The following is a 24620-nucleotide window of genomic DNA, read 5'->3' on the forward strand; positions in this document are numbered from 1 at the left end:
TCTATGTATTCCATTTGGCAAGATCCATGTGAATAGCCATCATTTATGTTGTTGAAAAAAGGTATATGCAATGAATAAGTTGTTTTTCTTACTAATAATGAAAATAATGGAATTAAAATATACGACATATCCTTATGATCTGTCAATGTTTTGGAACATTTTGCATTTTCTATTGCCTTCTCAGACAGATCAACAAAACAAGTCTGGGAAAATACTTGCTAAATAATGGAGCAGCCCTAGTAAATGTCCCCCCCAAATTTTTTTTTTTGGATTCAGATGAGCACCTTGTTCTCCATACATTTATCCTTTTCTTTGTACCAGGTACTGTGCTAAATATTGAGGCTACAGAGGTGAATAAAATAAGATCCTTGTCATCAAGAAGTTCACATAATCTACTAGAGGGAAAAGGCAGACGTTTACAATTCACTGATAATTGCTATGATGAAAGTGGCAAACAGTACAAACTCCTTTAAGGCAGGGAACAGTGAGTGGTTGAGTTCAAGGACCAAACTCCAACTTCTAGAGGGTTGAAACTAAATATGGATTCTTTCTGTTTATGAAGGTTTTTGAAGATAAATGCTACACAAAGATGAAGTGCTTTTGAACTTTATTTCACTGCCCTAGCTTTCAATTCATTGAACATTTATTGAAAACCTGTTTCACAGGAATTCTGCTGACGCTGGGGATATAAAGATAACTTTGAAGGGCATGAATGTTAGCTCTAAGAGATGACAAGAAACCAACACAGTAAAAAGAGACAAATTTACAGTGGAATTTGATACTCCTGTGACCATGTGGTGAGGATACGCTGGGTAGCACTTGCCTACTAGGGTAGGCCTCTCCACACATGCTGTTCTCCAGCTTCTCATTCACGAGGGTGACTGGGTAGGTTTCACAGCCCCAAAAGTATAGATACCAAGGAATAGGGCTAAAAAGACCCACTAGGGTTGTCAGGCATAGGCCCTGGATGCCAGCACATTTTAACAGAGAGACTTCGTGTTTGTAGATCTTGGACACTTGGCCAAGAGATCATAAAGCTGGTACTTCATTTTCCCATTTTGTCCCTGTCCTTGTATATAAAGCTTCCTTGACAGGGGACTCCAGTAAATAAAGGGCAAGTGGAAAATGTAGAGTATCAAATCCCACTGAAAAAAAAAAAAAAATTCTTTCTAGGATTCTAAAATATCTTATCAAAGAGAAACATATGTATAACACTCCACACTGACAGGAAGTCAAATAAAGTCAAGTCTCCATAAACGTCAAACCATTCAATTAGGAGAGAAGTAGTTTCATAGGTCAATGTTTAACTCGCATTTTAAAAAATTAGACAAAACAATCTAGGAAAAAATAGATAAACTGAAAAAGGTGTGTTCTTATCTATTTGTCGCAAGTCTCTTCATTTCCCCTCCAGAAATACTAAACATAAACACAATATTTCCTTTACTTAAAAAAGTTCCTTATTTGGTTATCACTAACCTGGAAGAACGCACGAGCATCTTTATACCTACACTCAATAAACCTGGAGTGTGGTATTTCTTCCAGGAAGTGTATTGGATCTTTTGGAATGTGAACTTCTAGTCCATCAATGGTAACTTGTTGTAAGTCTGGCCTGAAAACAAAAGTTAAGATTTATTATAAGAATTTAACCTAGAATACTGGCAGCCTCTTTAAAATGTCAAATATCAGCAAAATAGCTAAACATGAAGCATATTCTCTTCAACTACCTCAGATGTCATTTAGTAACTTTAATAACACCTTGATAACCACATATCAAACAGCAATCCAGTTTTAAGCATTTTAGTTAATGTATTTTGAGACACTTTTTTACTTACTTATACATCCCTTGATGTTTTAGGCAGAAAGGAAAGTTAAGCGACATCATTTTAAACTACTAGTTTACTTTTAGAGAAGTCAATGTTCTTAACACTTAAGACATATGAGTAGATTACAATAGCCTGAGAAACAGTCTCCTTAACGGACAAAATGCTAACCTGGGAATCAGTCCTATATTTTGAATTCTATATTCTATAAATATTGTTTGAGAGTTTCCCATTCCTCTTTATATAAAATTGTATAATACAGAGATGTCATTTTTTTTTTCCTAGGGAACAAATTTATGCTTAATATTTACTGATGGACAATTGTGAACTTTATTATTATTAAACTTTGAAATAAATTTTCAAAGCTTTAAAAATTTTAAAGATAATGTCTTCCTAAAGACATATAGAGTATACATATAAGTGGTCAAGAGAAGAGTGGCTATTAAGATTTTGACTAAAATAATTAATAAAAGGAGTCAAGATTAACAACAAAGTATCCTTCATTCTCCCTCCTTTTTTGATCATTTTATTTCTAATGCCCGGCTTGGATCAGAAAAGGTTTGACTGCAAACACACAAAAAATGTAGAGGGGCCCAGGTTTAATACTTTTTAGTTGTTTCTCAAACAAGTGACTCTTTCTCCAATTTCCTTCTCAACTGTGTAATGCCTGATAAGAGTTCTTAGGTCTTTCCTTCCTAGTAAATGATGAGACTAGTTGTGTGGAGGGGTTGCCAAAGGAAGGAAGACCATGCCCAGTGCCTCTTTTCCTTCTACCTAGTATTTACAAATTCAATAAGCAAGTCTTTGGATTCAAATAAGTGACTTTTAAGTATTAATAAGAAAACAAAAATAAATATACTTTATCACTACTCAAGTGTAACATATAAGGAATGTCTCTCTAAAAGTTGCTAATGAGTTTTCAATATAAAAATTCTTACAAGTATATATCTTAAGGCAGAAGGGAAATGTTTACTGCTACCTTCACATTGCATTCTGGTGTTTAAAGCATATTGTTACATCACTATTGCTAGGTGCTGTTGAGTTGGTTCTGACTCATAGCGACCCCACGTACAACAGAACGAAACACTGCCTTGTCCTGCGCCATCCTCACAATCGTTGTTATGCTTGAGCCCACTGTTGTAGCCACTGTGTCAATCCATCTCATTGACAATCTTCCTCTTTTTTGCTGACCCTCTACTTTACCAAGCATGATGTCCTTCTCCAGGACTGATGCCTCCTGATAACATGTCCAAAGTATATGAGAAGTAGTCTTGCCATCCTTGCTTTTAAGGGCATTCTGGTTGTACTCCTTCTAAGAAAAATTTACTTGTTCTTTTGGTAACCCAGAAACCCAGTGCCGTCGAGTTGATTCTGACTCATACTTTTTTCTAACTTTTGGTAGTCCATGGTATATTCAATATTCTTCATCAACACCACAATTCAAAGGCATCAATTCTTCTTCGGTCTTCCTTACTCATCATCTAGCTTTTGCATGCATATGAGGCGACTGAAAACACCATGGCATGGGTCAGGCACACCTTAGTCTTCAAGGTGACATCTTTGAGCATTTACTGATGAAGATCAAAGACCATAGCCTTCAGTATGGGTTACACCTCAACATAAAGAAAACAAAAACCCTTACAAGTGGACCAATACGCAACATCATGATAATGGAGAAAAAAGCGAAGCTGTTGAGGATTTCATTTTATTTGGATCCACAGTCAACGCCCATGGAAACAGCAGTGAAGAAATCATAAGATGCACTGCATTGGGCAATCTGCTGTAAAAGACCTCTTTAAAGTGTTAAAAAAGATGTCACATCACTATTAAGGGAAAAGAAAGTACAACTCTTAAGTTAGACACTTCATACTCAATGTCTAACTTCAAGAATGTCTTTTTGCTTTCAGCTAAAAAACAGATTGGCACATAAAATAAACAACATCACCAGTGAGTACTGCACTCCTTTAAAAAAAATCTATACGAGACCCAGCCTACCTGGAGCAAAAGAGAATGAAGAACATCAAAGACACAAGGAAAATACCAGATTGAATGGTCTCACTGAGACTGCAGGAACCCCAGAAGACATGGTCCCTGGACTCTCTGTTAACCCAGAACTAAAACCATCCCCCAAGCAATCTCTCCAGACAAAGATTAGACTGGACTATAATGCATAAAATGATACTCATGAAGAGTGTGCTTCTTAGTTCAAGTAGATACCTGAGACTAAATGGGCAACTCCTGTCCAGAGGTGAGATGAGAAGTCAGAAAGGGATAGAAGCTGGCTGAATGGACATGGGAAATCCAGGGTAAAAAGGAGTATGCTGTCACATTATAGGGACAGCAACTAGGGTCACATTACAATGTGTGTGTAAGTTTTTGTATGAGAAACTAACTTGAGCTGTAAAGTTTCACCTAATACACAATTAAAAAAAAAAAATCTATAAAAGACCTAATGGGTCAATATTTTCCCTAAAGCAAAGACAAGAAGGTGGGGTGGGGTTGGGGTAGGGAGGCAGGGAGACTAGATTAATGGAAATGGAACTACCAGAACATAATTAATGAGAATGAGGACAAATTGTGGAAAATGTAACCAATGTCATTGAACAGCTGTATAAAAGTTATTAAATGGGAACCTAATTTGCTATGTAAACTTTCAAGGAAAACACAATAAGCTATTATTTAAAAAAAAAAAAAGGAATGTCTTTTTCATCCTGTAATTGTCAATATCATAAACTATAGCTAATCAAATCTTACGTGAGTTCTTTTAAATAACTGTTTCTCAAGAGAAATATTTTTATTATTAAGAGATAGCAGTGTATTTTTATATTTTTGCAAATATATAATTTTTAAAATATATACAGGAAAGTGCATAAAACATAAAGGTACAGAATAATAAATTATAAAGTGAACATCCATGTATCAACCACAGAAATTGACTTTTGCCAACCTCCCTGAAATTTTCTCACCCAATTACACTCCCTCTTCTCCCCCCAGAGATACCTATCCCATCTTTTCTGGTATCACTTCATTACTTTTCTCAATACTTTTACCATTTAAGTATACAACCATATGTTTGAACTTTTTATAAATATAATCACGATATTTGTATTCTTTTGTACCTTGCTTCTGTCACTCAACATTGTAGGATTTATCTATGTTGCACAGAGCTCTAGTTCATTCATTTCACTGCTATATAATATTCCTTTGAATGAAAAAAATAAATACATATATAAATTTATTTATATCTTACATTGTTGAAGGGAAAACCTGGTGGCATAGTGGTTAAGTGATACAGCTGCTAACCAAGAGGTCAGCAGTTCAAATCCACCAGGCCCTCCTTGGAAGCTCTATGGGGGCAGTTCTATTCTGTCCTCTAGGGTCGCTAGGAGCTGGAATCAACTCAGTGGCAATGAGTTTGGTTTTTTTTGTTGTTGTTGAAGGACATTTGAGTTGCATCTAGGTTGGAGGCATTAAAAACAATGTTGCATATTTCCTTGTACACATGAGCAGGAGTTTGTGTTGAATATTTTATTTCAAAATTGGTTTATGTGAATCATATAGTAGATTTCATCAGTAAATGTGAAAAAAAAAAAAAAAAGCATGAATTTAGGCCTGGACAACACAGGTTTCCTATTTCCCTTTTGGACTCAACACTTACCTGTCAAATGCTCCAGGATAACGACCAAACCGTAACTTTCGAAAAGGAACAAATTTCCTGTCAATGTGTCCTTTGAGTCGTAGATGGCCATGCCAGAGGTAGTTGCCACTCCTTTCATGAAAGACCACCAAGTGGATGGCGTGAGTAGCCAATCTGCAGATATAGTGCAGGGGGATTTCGGTTCCAGAAAGCGAGTCTATTCCATCTAGCCGGGGATCTTTGCTCTGAATCTTTAGGCACTGAAATCCCATATTCTCAGCTATCCGAAACCAGCCTTCCTAGAACCAAAGAAAAACCAAGTTTAAATATGTAAAGCCAAATACTAGTAGCAAAACAAAAATGATTCTTACAATGAAATTAGCCATCACATTTTTGTGCTAATCTGCTATTTGCCTGAAGATTTAAAAATGGGGCTGGGGAGGGGAAAGTGTTAGTGGAAGAATAACGGAAAGTAGAAAAAAGAGAAACTACATAGCATGGAAGACATGCCAAAGAACTCTCTTCATGAAAATGAAAACAAATCCCTTCCTTGTAATAAGAATGTTCATCTTAGAGTTCTCTGGTTAATATCCATAAAGTAAATGTTAATACAAAAATAACACTTAAGATGAAACTTGTAATTCTCAATGCAATTCCTAATAACCTTTTTCTTCAGAGGTACTTTAAAAAAGTAATTCTTTCATCTCATAGTTTATATCCCAATACCATCAACTGCTACTATAATAAAACCCCATCATAATGCAAACCATTAGAAAATAGGCTGAAACACACTGTAAGACAAAGTGCATTTGTCAACTACATTCATTGTAGTAAAAATTTCACGTAACAAAATCAACCTATATGGCGTAGATTTTAGTCCTAGTCTCAACAACCAGTATTACAGACACTTAAACAGCATTAGTTATTAAGAACATCTTACGTTTGAATAGGAATTTCCAAGGAACTATTATACATTATTATACTTGCTAATGACATCTACCCTTTAAAGTAGGTAGCACAGGTATTACAGATAAGGAAACAGACTCATAGAGCTCAGGTTTCCTGTCTAAAGAAACAAAACTAACAAGAGGCAAAGCCACTTCCAGGTAATCAGAGAAATATAAACGAAATTAATAATGACATTTCAAAGCCATCAAACTGGTAGAAGTTTTATTATCTTGTATTCAAAAAAATATGAAGACAGCATGGTAAAATATCACAGCTGGAAGGCAGATGTGTAGGTATTCATGCTGTTTTCTACTTTCCTATAATTTCAAAACATGTCAAAAAAATGTTGAGAGTGAACAGAGAAAATGGAAGGAAGGAAGAAAAAGATAAAAGAAAATGTGCCAGAACTGAATGTCATTAGCTTATAGAGCCCACTGAGTATATAGCACAGTGAATGAAAAAGACTTACACAAAGGCACATCGCTGTGAAATTTCAAAATACCAGGAGGAGAAAAAAGGAAAAAAAATTCTAAAAGCTTTCAGAGAGAATAAATTGGTCCCATACAAAGCATCAGAAATCAGGTATCAGAATTCTCAGAAGCAAAAACGGATTCTAAAGGACAATACAACGAAACTTCAGCGTTCAGAGTTGAGAGGAAAGATATTTTCTAACCTAGAATTCTATATCCAGCTTTGGCAGATTGCAAAAAATGATCCCAACTTTTCTTCCTTCCTAAATCTACAACCACTGCAATATGACTTTGCACCTCTTCTCATCCAAAAGGCAGAGTCTAATTCTTCACCTGTTGAACCTGGGCTGACCTTGTGGACTTACTTTGGCCCAAAGCAGCAGCAACGTTTTTCTAGTTTGAACCCTAGGCCCCAAGAAACCTCACATGCTTTTGCTCTCTCGGTGCTCTATGAAAAGGCCCGAGCTAGCCTGGGTGATGAAAGACACATGGTGGGTACCTCAGTTGCTCCTTGTGACAGCCAGACATCCTGAAAAGGCAGAGCTGCCTAGCTGATTAGCAGCTCCATGAGTGTGTTTTGCTGAGACCAACAGAGCCATCTAGCCGAACCCTACCCAAAATGCTAACTAACAGAATCATGAGCTAAATAAATGTTTGTTGTTTTAAGCCACTAAATTTTGGGGTGATTTGTTAGGTAGACACTAACTGATTTAGAAACCAAACTAGAAATCAAACATGAAGGTAAAATAGAAACATTTTCAGATATGCAAGGTTTCAACCTCCCATGCACCCTTCTTCTCAGGAGGTTATGGGAGAATGTGCTCTCTTAGAATGATGGAGTAAACCAAGAAGAAAACACAGGATCTAGCAAACAGGGATTTTTAATATAGGAAAGATGCATGTACTGTGAACTGAGAGATTAGATTATGTGTTAGATCCTAGAGAGAGTTTTGTATGTCTACTGAATTACAGATAGTTACACAGAAAACCAGCAAAGAAAAAACGGTTGTACAAGAAAAGGAATATAACCAAACTAGGTAGCTTACTTATCCAGAGTAATCTAAACACTATTATTTCACTATAAGATAGTCACCTTAGAATGATGATGGGACAAGAATTGTACGTGTGTCCGTGTGTGATAAAGCAGGTAAAAGAGCTCAATCTCATAATTCATAACAATTTAAATATAAAATATACAAAAACAGAAGTATAAATATTTCATTTATAAATGAGAAGACAAAAAAGGTAGAAAAGTTGAAAGTGTGGTTGACTCTAGGAGTGGGGATAAGATGTGTGGAAAGAAGGGGTAGACACTGCTGTTTTTGATATGAGCTTTGTATTAGTACCTGACTTTTTAAACTTAGTACTATTTTGATTAACACTAAAAACTAAGTTTAAAATATCTTGTTCTAACTTTTTTATAGGTTTAAAATTTTTCAAAATATAAAATTAAGAGGAAAGAAAAAATCAAGCAAACAAAAACCACGCAATTATATATCCACATCATCTGTTTTATTACTGGCCATCACTGCCTGGAAGGAACCATGAACCAGGAAAAAGCCCAAAGCTTACTCTCGTGAAGTCCTGTGTAAGCTGACCAGAGCTTGGGGCAATCAAGGTATCCTACAGCTTATGCTGATAATACCAACAGCATCCAACCTTTTAGCCTCTTGTTAGAGGAGAAAAAGAAACTTCATTTACTTAAACCATTATTAATTGTGTCCTGTTACTTATAGCTGGGGGGGGGGGGGAACCTTAATGTTCCTGGCACAATTTATAAGAAGCTTTAAGAAAACATTTTAATGTTTTACATTTTAAACTGCTATACACCCACACGATTTCGTCTAAGACACACATTTCATTACCTGAAAGCACATCATCTTACCTCATTCTTCCAGAGGTGATACTGCAGCGCAAATGCTGTGAAATCTCTTGGAACACAGAAAAACTTGCAGTCTGAAGTGGTGCCAGAAGAAGTATTTTTGACTTGCTCAGAGTTTTTATTAATCAACTCCAGAATTAAAGGATCAATTAGGAACACTGGTACATTTTGTCTGGATGTTAGCGCAATAAATTTTTTAACTGCACGCTGTTTGAGAGGAAAAGAATTCCCTTAATTCCACTAAAACAATACAAAAACCTAATTTATTACATTTTTATTCATTAATTTTTAAAAGGATGTAAAGTGTTTACTCAATAGTTACCATGCTTAAAATTGTTCTAAAATAAATTTTAAAAAGTCCCTGCTCTCAAGAAGTATGTTTTCATACTTCTACTAGGAAGACTGAAAACATAATACAAGATAAAATATGCTAAAATTGAAATATACAACATATTAGTACAGAATACTATGCTACCAATTAATTGTACAAAAAAAGGAAAATCATAGCAGAAGTGGTATTTGAGATGAAAACTTTGGGCTTAAAAATTATTCTTTTGGTATTAGCTAAATCTTCTTAAGCAAAGGTAGGAAAGGTAATACCAGGTCTGTCAGCTTTTAAAAATCTGTCATGTCAACCCTTTCAAAACCAAAAATCAATTGTATGTGCCATTTTCTTCATATTTTAATACTGTTTAATAACCTAAAAAACTCAGACTAAAATACATTGTCTGCTTGAACATTTTTATATACAGTTTGACATTTTAATAATATTGCAGTATTTTAAATAAATTCTCCTGGGTAGTCAGTAGGGCCCTCTACTGAAAAATCAAATTTCAAAATTGGAATGAAAACAGACTAAATCACACTTAGGAGTAAATAATACCTAAAAGTAGCAAAGATAAACAGAATAACTGGTATGCATTACTGCCTAAAACCTACTTTAATGAAAGCAATACCAATTTCAAAGGGATGTATGCCCCAAAAAAGGCGCTTGATGGAATTAAGAACAAATTCTTCTTCACAAAATCTGAAGGAACTTATAAAAATATATGTAAGATAAAAAAATAAAAAGTAAGGATATCAAGGATTATAAATATAGCAAAACAATGCGAAAAGCTAAGGATCAGTCTTTTGTCACTTGTTTTTAATGGAGAATATTATGTAAATGCCTTGAAAAAAAAATCAAACCCGTTGCTGTTGAGTCAATTCCAACTCATACTCAGCCCTACAGGACAGAGTAGAACTGCCCCATAGGGTTCCCAAGGAGCACCTGGTAGATTCGAAATGCCGACCTTTTGGTTAGCAGCTGTAGCTCTTAACCACTACATCACCAGGGTTTCCATCTCTGCCCTAGAGGGGTTTATTATCTCTTAATGGGAGAGGCAGCTAAGTAAAAAGTTAGAAAAAAACCTTTGGAGAAATTGGGAGGTGGGGCCAAGATGGCTGACTAGGTAGACGCTCCCTCGGATCCCTCTTGCAACAAAGACTCGGAAAAACAAGTGAATTGATCACATACATAACAATCTACGAACCCTGAACAACAAACACAGATTTAAAGAGTTGACCTGAATGACAGAGACGGAGAACGAACAAATACGGGGAGGCAGTGACTGTTTTCGGAGCCTGGACCCAGCGTCCCAGTCAGGTAACCTTGGCGCCAGGCTTAGGACTGGGCCCAGGAGAGCTGCACACAAAATCTTGTGACGGCGCAAACAAGGGGCACAGCCCTACCCCCCTGAACTGACCCCGGGAGGGGGCCCAGCCGGTCCGTGCCGGCGGCGTGGCGACGCGGCTGGTGGGACGAGAAGTCCCCGGGAGACAGTGACTGGTTTTGGAGCCGAGAGTGCAGCATCCCAGCAGGGGAACCTTGACGCTGGGCTTTGGACTGGCAGCAGAGGATCTGACCGCGGCTTTAGCAGGCCAGACCCTCGGGGGCAATCTCCACACAGCCAGCACACATAGGCGACAGATAAAATAGTCACCCCAAGCAAGATAAACAACTTTGGCTATGTTCCGGGGTGCTACTCTCCTGTTTTTCTGAATCCCCCCCTCCCCTTCCCAGGTGGCTTCATTAACATTGGAATTTCCTGAGCCAGAGGGAGAACGGCTCCGGCTCCGCAGCAGCTTTGCTTTCCCCCTTTTTTCTTGGTCTTTTCCTAACCCATTCTTCCAGCCTGAGAGAAGCAACCACAAAAAACTCAGAGACCAAAAATCCTTCCCTAATTGGAATAAAAACACAGAACCAGCTCCAGCCAAGCATATATGATCCAAATCTCAGGCTTTGATCCTTACAGGGAACAAGGTGGTGGTTATAACCCAAAGGCAGTTCTGATAGGGATCTGACTGCATTTTTTTTTTTAGTGGATTTACTGGAAAAACAAGTTTCCCAGGTCTGATATCTCTGCTTATTCAACAGAGTCCTAACTGACCCACAACAGGGAACTGAGGGCTGAAGCTCCCCCCAGACCACCTAGCCTCTTGCCTTAGGGGTCTAAGGAGGGTGACACCTACCAATCAGTAGAGTTACTTACATTGGAGGCCTAAGGTACAGCTGCAGTGCCCTCCCACCAAGGTGCTATAGGAATAGAGACACACCTACCTCACTGACACTTGGGGGAAGCCTGTCAGCATCCTGCCCCCCCTGGAGTGTGAACCCCAGCTGCTAATAGAATCTGGCACACACAACTATCACCACTACTTCTTGAGGTGGATAGGTGTTAGGGTGCAGCACACACTTGATGACCCAAAATCAGATTCTACTCAAGAATAGTGAATAGATTCAGGCATATATATCTGGCAACAGCCCAAACCAGCTGGTAATAGGTCATAAGTAAGTCAAGGGCTACAACAAACAAGACAGCACAATCTAGTAGCCCATCCACGTATACTGAAAGAAAACAAAACAAGATAAGACTCAGTAAGCGATTACAGAATAAACCACTACTATATCTTTTTTTTCTTTTATATCTTAGTGATGGCTCAGAGACAGCAGTCGATATCAAACCACATAAAGAAGCAGACCATGACAGCTTCTACAACCCCCCAAACAAAAGAATCAAAATCTTTCCCAAATGAAGATACAATCCTGGAATTATCAGACAGAATATAAAAAACTAATTTACAGAATGCTTCAAGACATCAGGGATGACCTCAGAAATGAAATAAGGCAAACCGCAGAAAAAGCCAAGGAACACACCGATAAAACAGTTGAAGAACTCAAAAAGATTACTCAAGAACATAGTGGAAAAATTAACAAGTTGCAAGAATCCATAGAGAGACAGCATGCAGAAATCCAAAAGATTAACAATAAAATTACAGAATTAGACAACGCAATAGGAAGTCAGAGGAGCAGACTCGAGCAATTAGAATGCAGACTGGGAAATCTGGAGGACCAGGGAATTAACACCAACATAGCTGAAAAAAAATCAGATAAAAGAATTTAAAAAAATGAAGAAACCCTAAGAATCACGTGGGACTCTATCAAGAAGGATAACTTGCGGGTCATTGGAGTCCCAGAACAGGGAGGGAGGACAGAAAACACAGAGAAAATAGTTGAAGATCTGCTGACAGAAAACTTCCCTGACATCATGAAAGACGAAAGGATATCTATCCAAGATGCTCATTGAACCCCATTTAAGATTGATCCAAAAAGAAAAACACCAAGACATATTATCATCAAACTTGCCAAAACCAAAGATAAACAGAAAATTTTAAAAGCAGCCAGGGAGAAAACAAAGGTCTCCTTCAAGGGAGAATCAATAAGAATAAGTTCAGACTACTCAGCAGAAACCATGCAGGCAAGAAGGCAATAGGATGACATATACAGAGCGCTGAAGGAGAAAAACTGCCAGCCAAGGATCATATATCCAGCAAAACTCTCTCTGAAATATGAAGGCAAAATTAAGACATTTACAGATAAACACAAGCTTAGAGAATTTGCAAAAACCAAACCAAAGCTACAAGAAATACTAAAGGAAATTGGTCAGAAAACCAATAATATCAGATACTAGCACAACACAAGGTCACAAAACAGAACATCCTGATACCAACTCAAATAGGGAAATCACAAAAACAAACTAAGATTAATTAAAAAAAAAAGAAAAAAGCTCATAACAGGGAATCACGGAAGTCAATACGTAAAAGATCACGATAATCAAAAAGAGGGACTAAATACAGGTGGCATAGAATTGCCATATGGAGAGTGATACAAGTCGATATAGGACAATACAATTTAGGTTTCTACTTAGAAAAACAGGGGCAAATATTAAGGTAACCACAAAGAGGTATAACAACTCCATAACTCAAAATAAAAGCCAAGAAAAACGTAACGACTCAACAAACATAAAGTCAAATACTATGAAAATGTGGATCTCACAATTTACAAAGAAAAACGTCTCAGCACAAAAAAGTATGTGGAAAAATGAAATTGTCAACAACACACATAAAAAGGCATCAAAATGACAACACTAAAAACTTATTTATCTATAATTACACTGAATGTAAATGGACTAAATGCACCAATAAAGAGACAGAGAGTCTCTGGATAAAGAAACATGATCCGTCTATATGCTGCCTACAAGAGACACACCTTAGACTTAGAGACACAAACAAACTAAAACTCAAAGGATGGAAAAAAATATATCAAGCAAACAAGAAGCAAAAAAGAAGAGGAGCAGCAATATTAATTTCTGACAAAATAGACTTTAAACTTAAATCCACCACAAAGGATAAAGAAGGACACTACATGATGATAAAAGGGACAATTGATCAGGAAGATATAACCATATTAAATATTTATGCACCCAATGACAGGGCTGCAAGATACATAAATCAAATTTTAACAGAACTGAAAAGTGAGATAGACACCTCCACAATTATAGTAGGAGACTTCAACACACCACTTTTGGAGAAGGACAGGACATCCAGTAAGAAGCTCAATAGAGACACGGAAGATCTAATTACAACAATCAACCAACTTGACCTCATTGACTTATACACAACTCTCCACCCAACTGCTGCAAAGTATACTTTTTTTTCTAGCGCACATAGAACATTCTCTAGAATAGACCACATATTAGGTCATAAAACAAACCTTTCCAGAATCCAAAACATCAAAATATTACAAAGCATCTTCTCAGACCACAAGGCAATAAAACTAGAGATCAATAACAGAAAAACTAGGGAAAAGAAATCAAATCCTTGGAAAATGAACAATACCCTCCTGAAAAAAGACTGGGTTATAGAAGACATCAAGGAGGGAATAAGGAAATTCATAGAATGCAACGAGAATGAAAATACTTCCTATCAAAACCTCTGGGACACAGCAAAAGCAGTGCTCAGAGGCCAATTTATATTGATAAATGCACACATACAAAAAGAAGAAAGAGCCAAAATCAGAGAACTGTCCCTACAACTTGAACAAATAGAAACTGAGCAACCAAAGAATCCATCAGGCACCAGAAGAAAACAAATAATAAAAATTAGAGCTGAACTAAATGAATTAGAGAACAGAAAAACAATTGAAAGAATTAACAAAGCCAAAAGCTGGTTCTTTGAAAAAATTAACAAAATTGATAAACCATTGGCTAGACTGACTAAAGAAATACAGGAAAGGAAACAAATAACCCGAATAAGAAACGAGAAGGGCCACATCACAACAGACCCAAATGAAATTGAAAGAATCATGTCAGATTATTACAAAAAATTGTACTTTAACAAATTTGCAAACCTAGAAGAAATGGATGAATTCCTGGAAAAACACTACCTACCTAAACTAACACATTCAGAAGGAGAACAACTAAATAGACCCATAACAAAAAAAGAGATTGAAACGGTAATCAAAAAACTCCCAACAAAAAAAAAGCCCTGACCCGGACAAACAACCCAATCAAGAAGTGGGCAAAGGATATGAACACACATTTCACTAAAGAAGATATTCAGGCAGCTAACAGATACATGAGAAAATGTTCTCGATCATTAGGCATTAGAGAAATGCAAATTAAAACCATGATGAGATTCTATCTCACTCCAACAAGGCTGGCATTAATCCAAAAAACACAAAATAATAAATGTTGGAGAGGCTGCGGAGAGATTGGAACTCTTATACACTGCTGGTGGGAATGTAAAATGGTACAACCACTTTGGATATCTATCTGGCGTTATCTTAAACAGTTAGAAATAGAACTACCATACAACCCAGAAATCCCACTCCTCGGAATATACCCTAGAGAAATAAGAGCCTTCACACAAACAGATATATGCACACCCATGTTTATTGCAGCTCTGTTTACAATAGCAAAAAGCTGGAAGCAACCAAGGTGTCCATTAACGGATGAATGGTTAAATAAATTGTGGTATATTCACACAATGGAATACTACGCATCGATAAAGAACAGTGACGAATCTGTGAAACATTTCATAACATGGAGGAACCTGGAAGGCATTATGCTGAGCGAAATTAGTCAGAGGCAAAAGGACAAATATTGTATAAGACCACTATTATAAGATCTTGAGAAATAGTATCAACTGAGAAGAACACATACTTTTGTGGTTACGAGGCGGGGAGGGAGGGAGGGTGGGAGAGGGTTTTTTACTGATTAGTTAGTAGATAAAAACTACTTTAGGTGAAGGGAAGGACAATACTCAATACACAGAAGGTCAGCTCAAATGGACTGGACCAAAAGCAAAGAAGTTTCCGGGATAAAATGAATGTCAAAGGTCAGGGAAGCAAGGGCGGGGGGTTGGGGCCTATGGCTTAAGGGGACTTCTAAGTCAATTGGCAAATTAATACTATTATGAAAACATTCTGCATCCTACTTTGAAATCTGGCGTCTGGCGTCTTAAATGCTAACAAGCGGCCATCTAAGATGCATCAATTGATCTCAACCCACCTGGATCAAAGGAGAATGAAGAACACCAAGGTCACACGATAACTATGAGCGCAAGAGACAGAAAGGGCCACAGGAACCAGAGACTTACATCATCCTGAGACCAGAAGAACTAGATGGTGTCTGGCCACAACTGATGACTGCCCTGACAGGGAGCACAACAGAGAATCCCTGAGGGAGCAGGAGATCAGTGGGATGCAGACCCCAAATTCTCATAAAAAGACCAGACTTAATGGTCTGACTGAGACTAGAGGAATCCCGGTGGTCATGGTCCCCAAACCTTCTGTTGGCCCAGGACAGGAACCATTCCTGAAGACAACTCATCAGACATGGAAGGGACTGGACAATGGGTTGGAGAGAGATGTTGATGAAGAGTGAGCTATTTGTATCAGGTGGACACTCGAGACTGTGTTGGCATCTCCTGTCTGGAGGGGAGATGGGAGGGTAGAGAGGATTAGAAACTGGCAAAATTGTTACGAAAGGAGAGACTGGAAGGGCTGACTCATTAGGGGGAGAGTAAGTGGGAGTATGGAGTAAGGTGTATATAAGCTTATACGTGACAAACTGACTTGATTTGTAAACGTTCACTTAAAGCTCAATAAAAATTATTAAAAAAAAACCTTTGGCAAAAGTTCAACCACTTAGATGAAAAGAACAAATTGCTTGGAAACTACAACTTAACAAAAACTACCACAAGATGAAACAAATCTTAATTGCCCTATATCTATTAAAGATATTGAATTTATTATTTAAAAAAAAAAAAACCTGCCCTTAAACAAGCAAAAAACTCCAGACTCAGATGGTTTCACTGGTGAATTCTATGAAGAATTTAAGGAAGAGAAGAAATAATACCAATCCTACAAACACTCAGGAAGCTGAGCATAAAGAAAGATTTGTTTCATCAGGCCAGTGTAATTTTGATAGCAAACGCTGATAAAGATATTACAAAAAAAGAAAATTACAGACTACTGACCCTCATGAGAATAGATGCAAAAATACTTAACAAAATATTAGAAAATCAATTCCAGTAATTAAAATAAAAAAGTCAAAAAAGAAAACATCATGATGAGCAACTAGGAATGAAAGGCTGATCTAACATTTGAAAATCAATCAAATCCAATCAAAATTTTTTATCTCACTGAGCTAGTATAGCTTTAAAACATTTTCTGAGCATGCTCTGTAAGTGCATATATGAGGACAGCCCTGGTGGTGCAGTGGTTAAGGGCTCAGCTGCTAACCGAAAGGTTGGCACTTCAAATCCACCAGCCGCTCCTTGGAAACCCTATGGGGCAGTTCTACTCTGTCCCATAGAGTCGCTATGGGTAGGAATCGACTCGATGGCACACAACAACAACTGGCAAACTTGAAAAACTTATATTATTATAAGTATCAGTGAATTTTAGATGTTAAAATTTATGATCGAGCCCCCCCACTGCCTTCAGACAGGCATATTTCCCAGCTATTAAAAATGGAATTTCAAATCTCAGCAAAGTATTTCATCCACAGGACAATAAATCTGGTCAAAGTATTATATGTGTTTCTTAAGAGTGAGTAGAGAGATAGAGAAGGGCTGGAAAGAAATGCACAAAATATCCCTTTTTATTTCATCAGCTAGAATCTTTCTGTGACAATAAATTCCTGTAACTGTGACTATAAATTCCAATTATATAATGCTTACCTTTCTCCTCGGACTACCCTAAGTTCACAGAGCAAAATATTTGCTATTTTGGATAAGTTAAAAGTTCACACTAATGCTTCTAGACTAGGTAGCTGAGAAACCTGATAATACAATATCCCAGACTTTATCTTTTAAAGAGTAGTTCAAAACCAGCTGATGTGCAATGACCTAAAATTATCACTATATTTTGGCTGCTTGGTGATTTGAAAGCCCATGTCTAATTTAAAATCTCTGGTTACAGAGAACTCAAAGATTGAAGTGCATCAATAACAAATGTCTAGTACTTTCCATAATGTATACTAGAATAAATGTATTTTTTAAATTAGTAACCTAACATCATTTTACATAAATAATTTAGTTAGGAAAAAATATTTTATAAATGTGCAGGCTCTGAAATTTGTAAAACAAAACAAGGATATTAGTATATATTACTAGTTTCCCTCTTCTTACAAAGAAAACATGCTGAATAGAGTTTTAGTCTTGATTTTATTTTCCCTTATTCACAGTTCAATTCTGATTCCTACATTCATTCATTTGGGGAAGCACCACAGCTCAGTAAACGAGGGTTTTAGCAGCAGATAACCAGAGGTAGAACGTGGACTCAATCGCTTCATAGCTAACGAACCTCAATCTGTCTAAGCCAACTGAGGATAACAATTTATACTGATTTCCTAAGGTTTCCAAAAGGACTAAATGAGACACTGCATACAAAGGACTTGGCATAGGACCTGCCCCGTCCCCACCCTCCCATACCCTCAAGGCAGCTATTATCGTTGTCATCATTCAGTAAATACTTATTAAGTATATCAATAAATGAACTAAACTGAAGATTGTAATTGAGGAATTTCTTGTTTACTGTACCTACCCACTGTGTGCTATCAAATCCAATTCGGCTTCCTTTGGATTTTGATAAACCAGCTCCATTCTAGAAAAGTAAGAATATTTTAGTAAATTCAAAGCCCAGCATGCAACATTACATTTAGGGTAGGATAGGCATGAATGAAACTGAAAATAGGATATTAGTAGAGAAAAATCAACAAAACCTAACACTGGTTCTTTGAATAAATAAATAAATAAATAAAATCGATATCTTTCTAGCCATGGGCTAACAAAGAAAAAAGAGAGAAGACACAAATTACTAACATTATAAATTAAAAAGAGGCCATCACAATTGATCCTATTAATATTAAAAATAAAGGAATGTTATGAACAATTCTATGCCCATCAATTTGATAATTTAGATGAAATGGACCAATTGCTTGAAAGACACAATCTACCAAGGAGGAACAGAAAATCTGAAGAGGCCTGTATCTATTAAAGAAAACTGAATTAGTAATAAATAACCTTTCAAAATGGAAAGCACCAGGCCCAAATGATTTCAGTGGAGGATTCTACCAAACTTTTAAAGAAGAATTAACACCAGTCCTTAAATTTTTCCAAAAAATAGAAGAGGAGGGCACATTTTCTAACTCATTCTATGAGGTCAGCATTACCCTAATACCAAAACCAAAGACATTACTAGGAAGGAAAAGTACAGACCAATATCTCTCATGAACATGGATGCAAAAATTCTCAACAAAATATTAGCAAATCGAATCCAACAATGTGTAAAAAGAATTATACACATGACCAAGTGGGGTTTATCCCAGGTATGCAAGGCTTGTCCAACATTCACAAATCAATTAATGGAATTCATCGTATCAACAGGCTAAAGAAGAAAAATCATATGATCATATCAACAGATGCTGAAAAAGCGTTTAACAAAATCGCAACACTGATTCATGATAAAAACTGGGAATAGAGTAGAACTTCTTAAACTTGATAAAGAATATATTCAAAAAAACCTACGGCTAAAAGAATACCTAACAGTGAGAAGCTAAATGATTTCTCCCTAAGACTGGGAACAAGACAAGGCTGGCCCCTCACATCATTCCTGTTCAACATCATACTGGAAGTCCTAGCTAATGCAATTACACAAGAAAAGTAAACAAAAGGTATATAGATTGGGACGAAAGAAAGAAAACTGTCTTGTTCACAGATATGATTATAAGAAAATTCCAAAGAATCAACAAAAAAACTCCTGGAAACAATTATAGAAAGGTTGCAGGATACAAGGTTAATATACTAAAGTCAACTGCTTTGCTACATACCAGCAATTGGAATCAGCTCAACAGTAATGGGCTTATACCAGCAATGAATGACTGGAATTTGAAATTAAAAACAAATTTCAGCTCCTCCATTTAACAACTGCGTGACCTTGGGCAAATTAGGAAATTTCTCTGAATCACAAATTTTTTCCTCTGGGAAAATGGGGGCAATAGGATCCACTCAAGGAGTCGTTATGAGAACCAGATGTATCTAAAATGGTTAGCATAGTGCCTAGCCTATGAAGCACATCAAAAAATGTTAGCTGCTATAGCTATGCTGACCCAACACCTACTTCTAAGTCCCTTCTCCTTTGCAATTTCTATTACAGAGCCTGGAAAAGGTAATAATAGTAAATTTTTTTTTTTAAACCCACACAACAACCTTACTTTTCCAGGTTCCCTTGCAGCTGGGAATCTGCTGACCAACATCACATAGGTGAAGTGGACTAATGCTATCCTTTATTTCTGCTTTCAGTCTTGATTGCAACGAGAGGAAATGACGACAGAATTTTAGAGGCTCTGAATTTACAGATATGAGACAAATAATCCCCCTACTTGTTTAAGCTACAACTAGCCAAAAGCATCTCTAACCAATACAGCGTTATTGCCACTGTTAATGTTGTTATTATTATTTCCATATTTGGCAAGGGTATGGGAAACTAGGCACCCTAGTTATCCATGTGGAGGGTAACTTTGTAAGATGTAGCAAAATCTAAAATGTGTTTACCCATAGGCCCAAGAATCCTACCCTAGGAATTTATCCCAAGAAAATAACTAGGAAAGTGTTGAAGATGTCATACATTCATTAACTAGGAAAGTGTTGAAGATGTCATACATTCATTAACTAAATAGCCAAGTTGTAAGGTAACCTCTATACTTGTCAGTTATTTTAGAAATAGTATAGTCTAGAAAGAAAGCGTTAGGTACAAATACCAGGCTTGAATGTTGGAAACTAGATGATTTAGGTAGGTACGTTATCTACCATCTCTGTTAGAGCTCCAGTTTTCTCACCTACAAAATGAAATCTAGGAAGCTCATGTAATAACACTGCATAATAAACCTCCCCCGATCTTAAGGCTTATATGCATTTACTTTCTCCCTTACAGATTTGTGACTCCGATGGGGCAGCTAGGCTTTACTTAGCTCCACACATGTCATTCAGGGGCCTGGGCTGGAGGAACAGCATCTACCCAGGGCATATTTTATTCCTGGCAGGTCAGAAGAGTAAAAAGAGTAAGTTAAATTATGACAGCCCATTTGAAGCCTATGCATACATCTGTTAACATTCCACTGGTTTAAGAAAAGTCTCATGATCAAGCCCAGCATCAATAGGGCAGGGAAGTATAACTCCCTCAGTTGGAAGAAGGAAGCAACTATTTCTGAAGAATAATTCTATCACCTGGGGTTATTAAATAAATAAATGTGCCTATGTGTGTCTGTATTCTGTTTGTTTTCACAGGGTTGTTTTTAAGGTAAGTCAAGCATACAAAGCATCTAGCGCAGTTCTTAACTCAGAGTGTTTAGTTAATATCATTGTAATAAACCCTGGTGGGGAGTGCTTGGTAACATTTTCACAACTCAGCAATGCCTTCTCAACTTTGGAATTTCTTATCTGGACTACAGTTATTTTCTGTGAGATCTTTAGGAGCTATTAGTTTCCAAACCATTGTCTTCACTTCTCTGTGCTTACAGATCTATAATAAAGGTTCATTTTATTTCCCTGGTAGGTAACAATTAAAATATACATTGAACTAAAAAAACTAATTTTGGTATCAAAATTATTTTTCATCAAGTTAATTTAAATAAGAGATAATCTGTTTAGCACGTTCTTATAGAACTCTATCACAAAATTTCAATAAACATCACCAAAACTTGACACTTTGGACTTTTAGTGTTCTTACAATAACACTTAACTGCAATTTTGAGTAGCCTGCCACACCCACACAAAGATGAGAATCTCAGTCAGAAATGCTTCTGCAAGGATTTGAAACACCGTAATTCATTTTATGTACTGCAAAGTGGACGTGTGTTAGGAAAATATATAGCTACAATAATGTCTAATGATGCAGGAGAAAGAAAATTACCTTTGCTGATAAATAGTGCTTGTAGTAGTACAACTGAAACAGCAGAAATGCAGAACTTGTCAAAGTTAAAAGGGCCAAAATCACGTTCTTGTTGATTCTACTCATTAGTCTGCAGCACTCATTTGGCTGTTCTCTGAAAGTAACTCAGTCGTTTTCATTTTTCTGGATAGGAAGGTAATCTTGCTTTCTGTGAACAAAAAGATATTTCCGAACAGACAAAAACCTATATGTAATTTTTCACCTCTAATAAACAGTACAGAACAAAGAAAAAGTTATCTAAAGTTCTATAAAATATTCTTTGACTTAGTAGTTCTCTGTCCTAATGAAATAATTAGATATGAGACCAAAGATGATATAAGGAAAAGGTTTATAATGGCATTCTTAACAATTCCAAATAAATGACATACCTGAGGTATTTATAAAAAACAAACCAATAGAGATCAGGGCTTTACCCCCAGAGTTTGATTCAGTAGGTTTGGAGTAAACCAGTTGTCACGAAGTCTATTCAGACATATAGTGACCCCATGTGCACAGAGGAGAACTGTGCTCTGTAAGATTTTCAAGGCTGTGACCTTTCAGAAGCAGGTCACAAGGCCTTTCTTCCAAGGTGCCTCTGCATGCATTTCAAATGCCAACCTTTTAGTTAGTAGCCGAGCATTTAACTGTTCGAGCCACTCAAGGACTCCTAGGTCTGAGGTAGGACCCCTGAATTTCATTTCTGAAAAGTTCCCAAGGGATGCTGATGCTACAGATCTAGAGACCATACTTTGAGAATCACTCCCACAAAAGAAACTGAGAAAGTTTTTAGTCAGGGAACATGGTCTGTTTGATAACTCTTTGATGTGGAAATTTCCTTTGTGATCTAGGAAGTATTCCATTTTTATATATATTCCACGTATGTTTTCTTTTTTTGCAATAGTAAAGAATGCTGTGATAAGAATGCTGTGATTTTTGGTCTCTGATTATTTCTTTAGGATAAAAAATCTAATATAGTTCAATTTCTACCTCTGATTAAATGTGTTATACATAGTTCTTTAAGTGTTTATCTCATTCCTTTAAATATACGAACATCTCTACTACTTCATTTTTAAGCTTTATGTATCTTTTTGTTCTCCAGCTATAAAACAAGAGAAAATCAGCAAATTTATACTGCCTCCTAGCTTCTTTCCTTTTTTAATCCTAACTGTTATTAGCTATTTTTACCTTATTAGAGTTTCTGTTCTATTCTGTAACATGAATTCCATAGTTGTTTCGGTCTTATTTCTACTAGTAAATGGAATCAATGCTCACTGTCAATCCTTTCGCTGTATCATCTCTATTCATCTACTAGACAACCGATACTCATCTTCTTGTAGCTCATTCAAAATAAACTTATAGGTATTTGACTTCTTGCATTGTCCAAAAATGGTTAACCATTGACCGTTTGGCTCTGAGGTCATACTTTCTTTCGCTGATGACTTAGAGGCTTTGTACCATTGTTCTGTAAGGCTACTTATTCCCTTGACAATATCTGATTCCCTCCACTCCCCTATAAGTAAGTTTATCTTTTCAATGGGTTGAGCAAAGGACTCATTCCTCACCCCTGAAATCCATTTTTCTTCTAACTAGGTTATACATTGATATTGACGATTATATATCAGTTTTTCCTCAGTCACAGTATGCTCTTTAAATCTGTACAATCAAGATTTCTTGCCTTTGTGGAAAGTTTTCTTAAGTTATATGTTTGAATGTTTTCCAGTTCTAATGCTGAATTCTCTATTTCCAGAACCACAAGTAAGCATGTGTTGTATCTCCATTCATTTCCACTTCACTTTGTTCAGCTTTTAAGAGCCTATCATCCATGTCCTATGCTGAGTTTTCAACAATGTTAATTCTCCTTTTTGCTTCCAGTGTGGCCCTTTCTCAGATTTTTTTGTTCCTTTTCTTTCCTGGGAGCTAGGTGGTGCAGTGGTTAAAAGCTACGGTACGCTATGGCTGCTAACCAAAAGGCTGGGTTTGAAACCCTGGAAACCCTATGGAGCAGTTCTACCCTGTCCTATAAGGTTGCTATGAGTCAGAATCAACTTGACAACAGGTTTTTTTTTTTCTTTCCTGAGCTCTGCCAGGTTGTGATTCACCATATTCTGTTGTCTTACCATTTCTTCCTAGCTCTTGAGCCAATTAACTTTGTCTCTTATTTTAGAGAAGTGATTTTTTCATTAAATTTTAGGGGTCATAGCAGTTTTCTCAAGGGTTCTCTTTTCCTATTTTTTCCTGTTTCTTCTCTCCTTTTTGTTGTATTTTTGTGCAGATACCGTGCTCATTTCCTTTTTATTATTCATCTATGAATTGAATGACCTGAGCCCCCTCTGGATCAGTTATTTGCAAGAGGACTGTGCAAGGAAGAAACAAAGCTCTGTTCTAGAGTGGAATATACGAAGAGGCTTTATAATAGTGTTTGTACAACTGTATGTGTAAGAGAGCAAGAGCTCGTGTGAGAACATGCAAGAGCAAGTTGTTTAGCCATTATGTACTTCTTCCCAGTGTTGGAGATAGGCAACAGAAGGCTACTCACAATCTATCTTGTCTTACAAAGACAGAACTTCCTGAAAAGATGGTATATCTATCTGTGTGCTTCCTCATGCATTCTTTCTTCCTTGCTAGTTAAGGTTGCCAAACAGTTCAAGGAAGCTCTCGCTGACTTCCTATGCATCCTGATCCCACTGTAAATAAAAGACCTATCTCTCTTTGCTTTGTCAGCTCTGAGAATTCCTTCTGTCAGCATTCTCTTTCCAGCTCTTCCTGCTTACATTTGGCAACTATTTCTCAACAATTTTGATTTGGGAGTATAGGTCTTCTAGTCTCATCAAGGATGTAATTATATCTCTGTCTCTCATTTTCCTTGATGTTTCGGGGTAATTTCAGATAGAAGAGGATACAAATGTCTTTACTTTGCCATCTTAAAAATCATAAGTCTTGGTTTGAGGTTTTAAAACAATTGCACTAAGCTTCTAGAACTGTAGCCTATAAAAAGCAAGTTCTATAAGAAATTATATAAGACCAATAAACCACGAAAGAGAAATGATAT

The 24620-nt window shown here is 36.7% G+C and overlaps 1 protein-coding gene across 6 annotated transcripts in view; it reads right to left on the bottom strand.

The window, feature by feature from the left end:
• Positions 1 to 24620, bottom strand: part of FKTN (fukutin) — a 65721-nt gene that overhangs the window by 35573 nt on the left and 5528 nt on the right. For 4 of the 6 annotated variants that reach the window (XR_002785027.2, XM_064291639.1, XM_003407820.4 and 1 more), the window contains exons 2-6: positions 21554 to 21740; positions 18188 to 18247; positions 8761 to 8964; positions 5479 to 5756; positions 1477 to 1609 (exon numbers count right to left, since the gene is read on the bottom strand). Coding sequence is in view for 5 of the 6 variants with exons in the window: in XM_064291639.1 (XP_064147709.1) it covers positions 1477 to 1609; positions 5479 to 5756; positions 8761 to 8964; positions 18188 to 18247; positions 21554 to 21658 (780 nt within the window). In the remaining variant the exon portion in view is untranslated. The remainder of the gene's footprint in view (positions 1 to 1476; positions 1610 to 5478; positions 5757 to 8760; positions 8965 to 18187; positions 18248 to 21553; positions 21741 to 24620) is intronic. The other 2 variants (XM_064291640.1, XM_023545078.2) reach the window with 2 other exon arrangements.

This window comes from Loxodonta africana, chromosome 9, assembly GCF_030014295.1.
Source record: "Loxodonta africana isolate mLoxAfr1 chromosome 9, mLoxAfr1.hap2, whole genome shotgun sequence".
Taxonomy (NCBI): domain Eukaryota; kingdom Metazoa; phylum Chordata; class Mammalia; order Proboscidea; family Elephantidae; genus Loxodonta; species Loxodonta africana.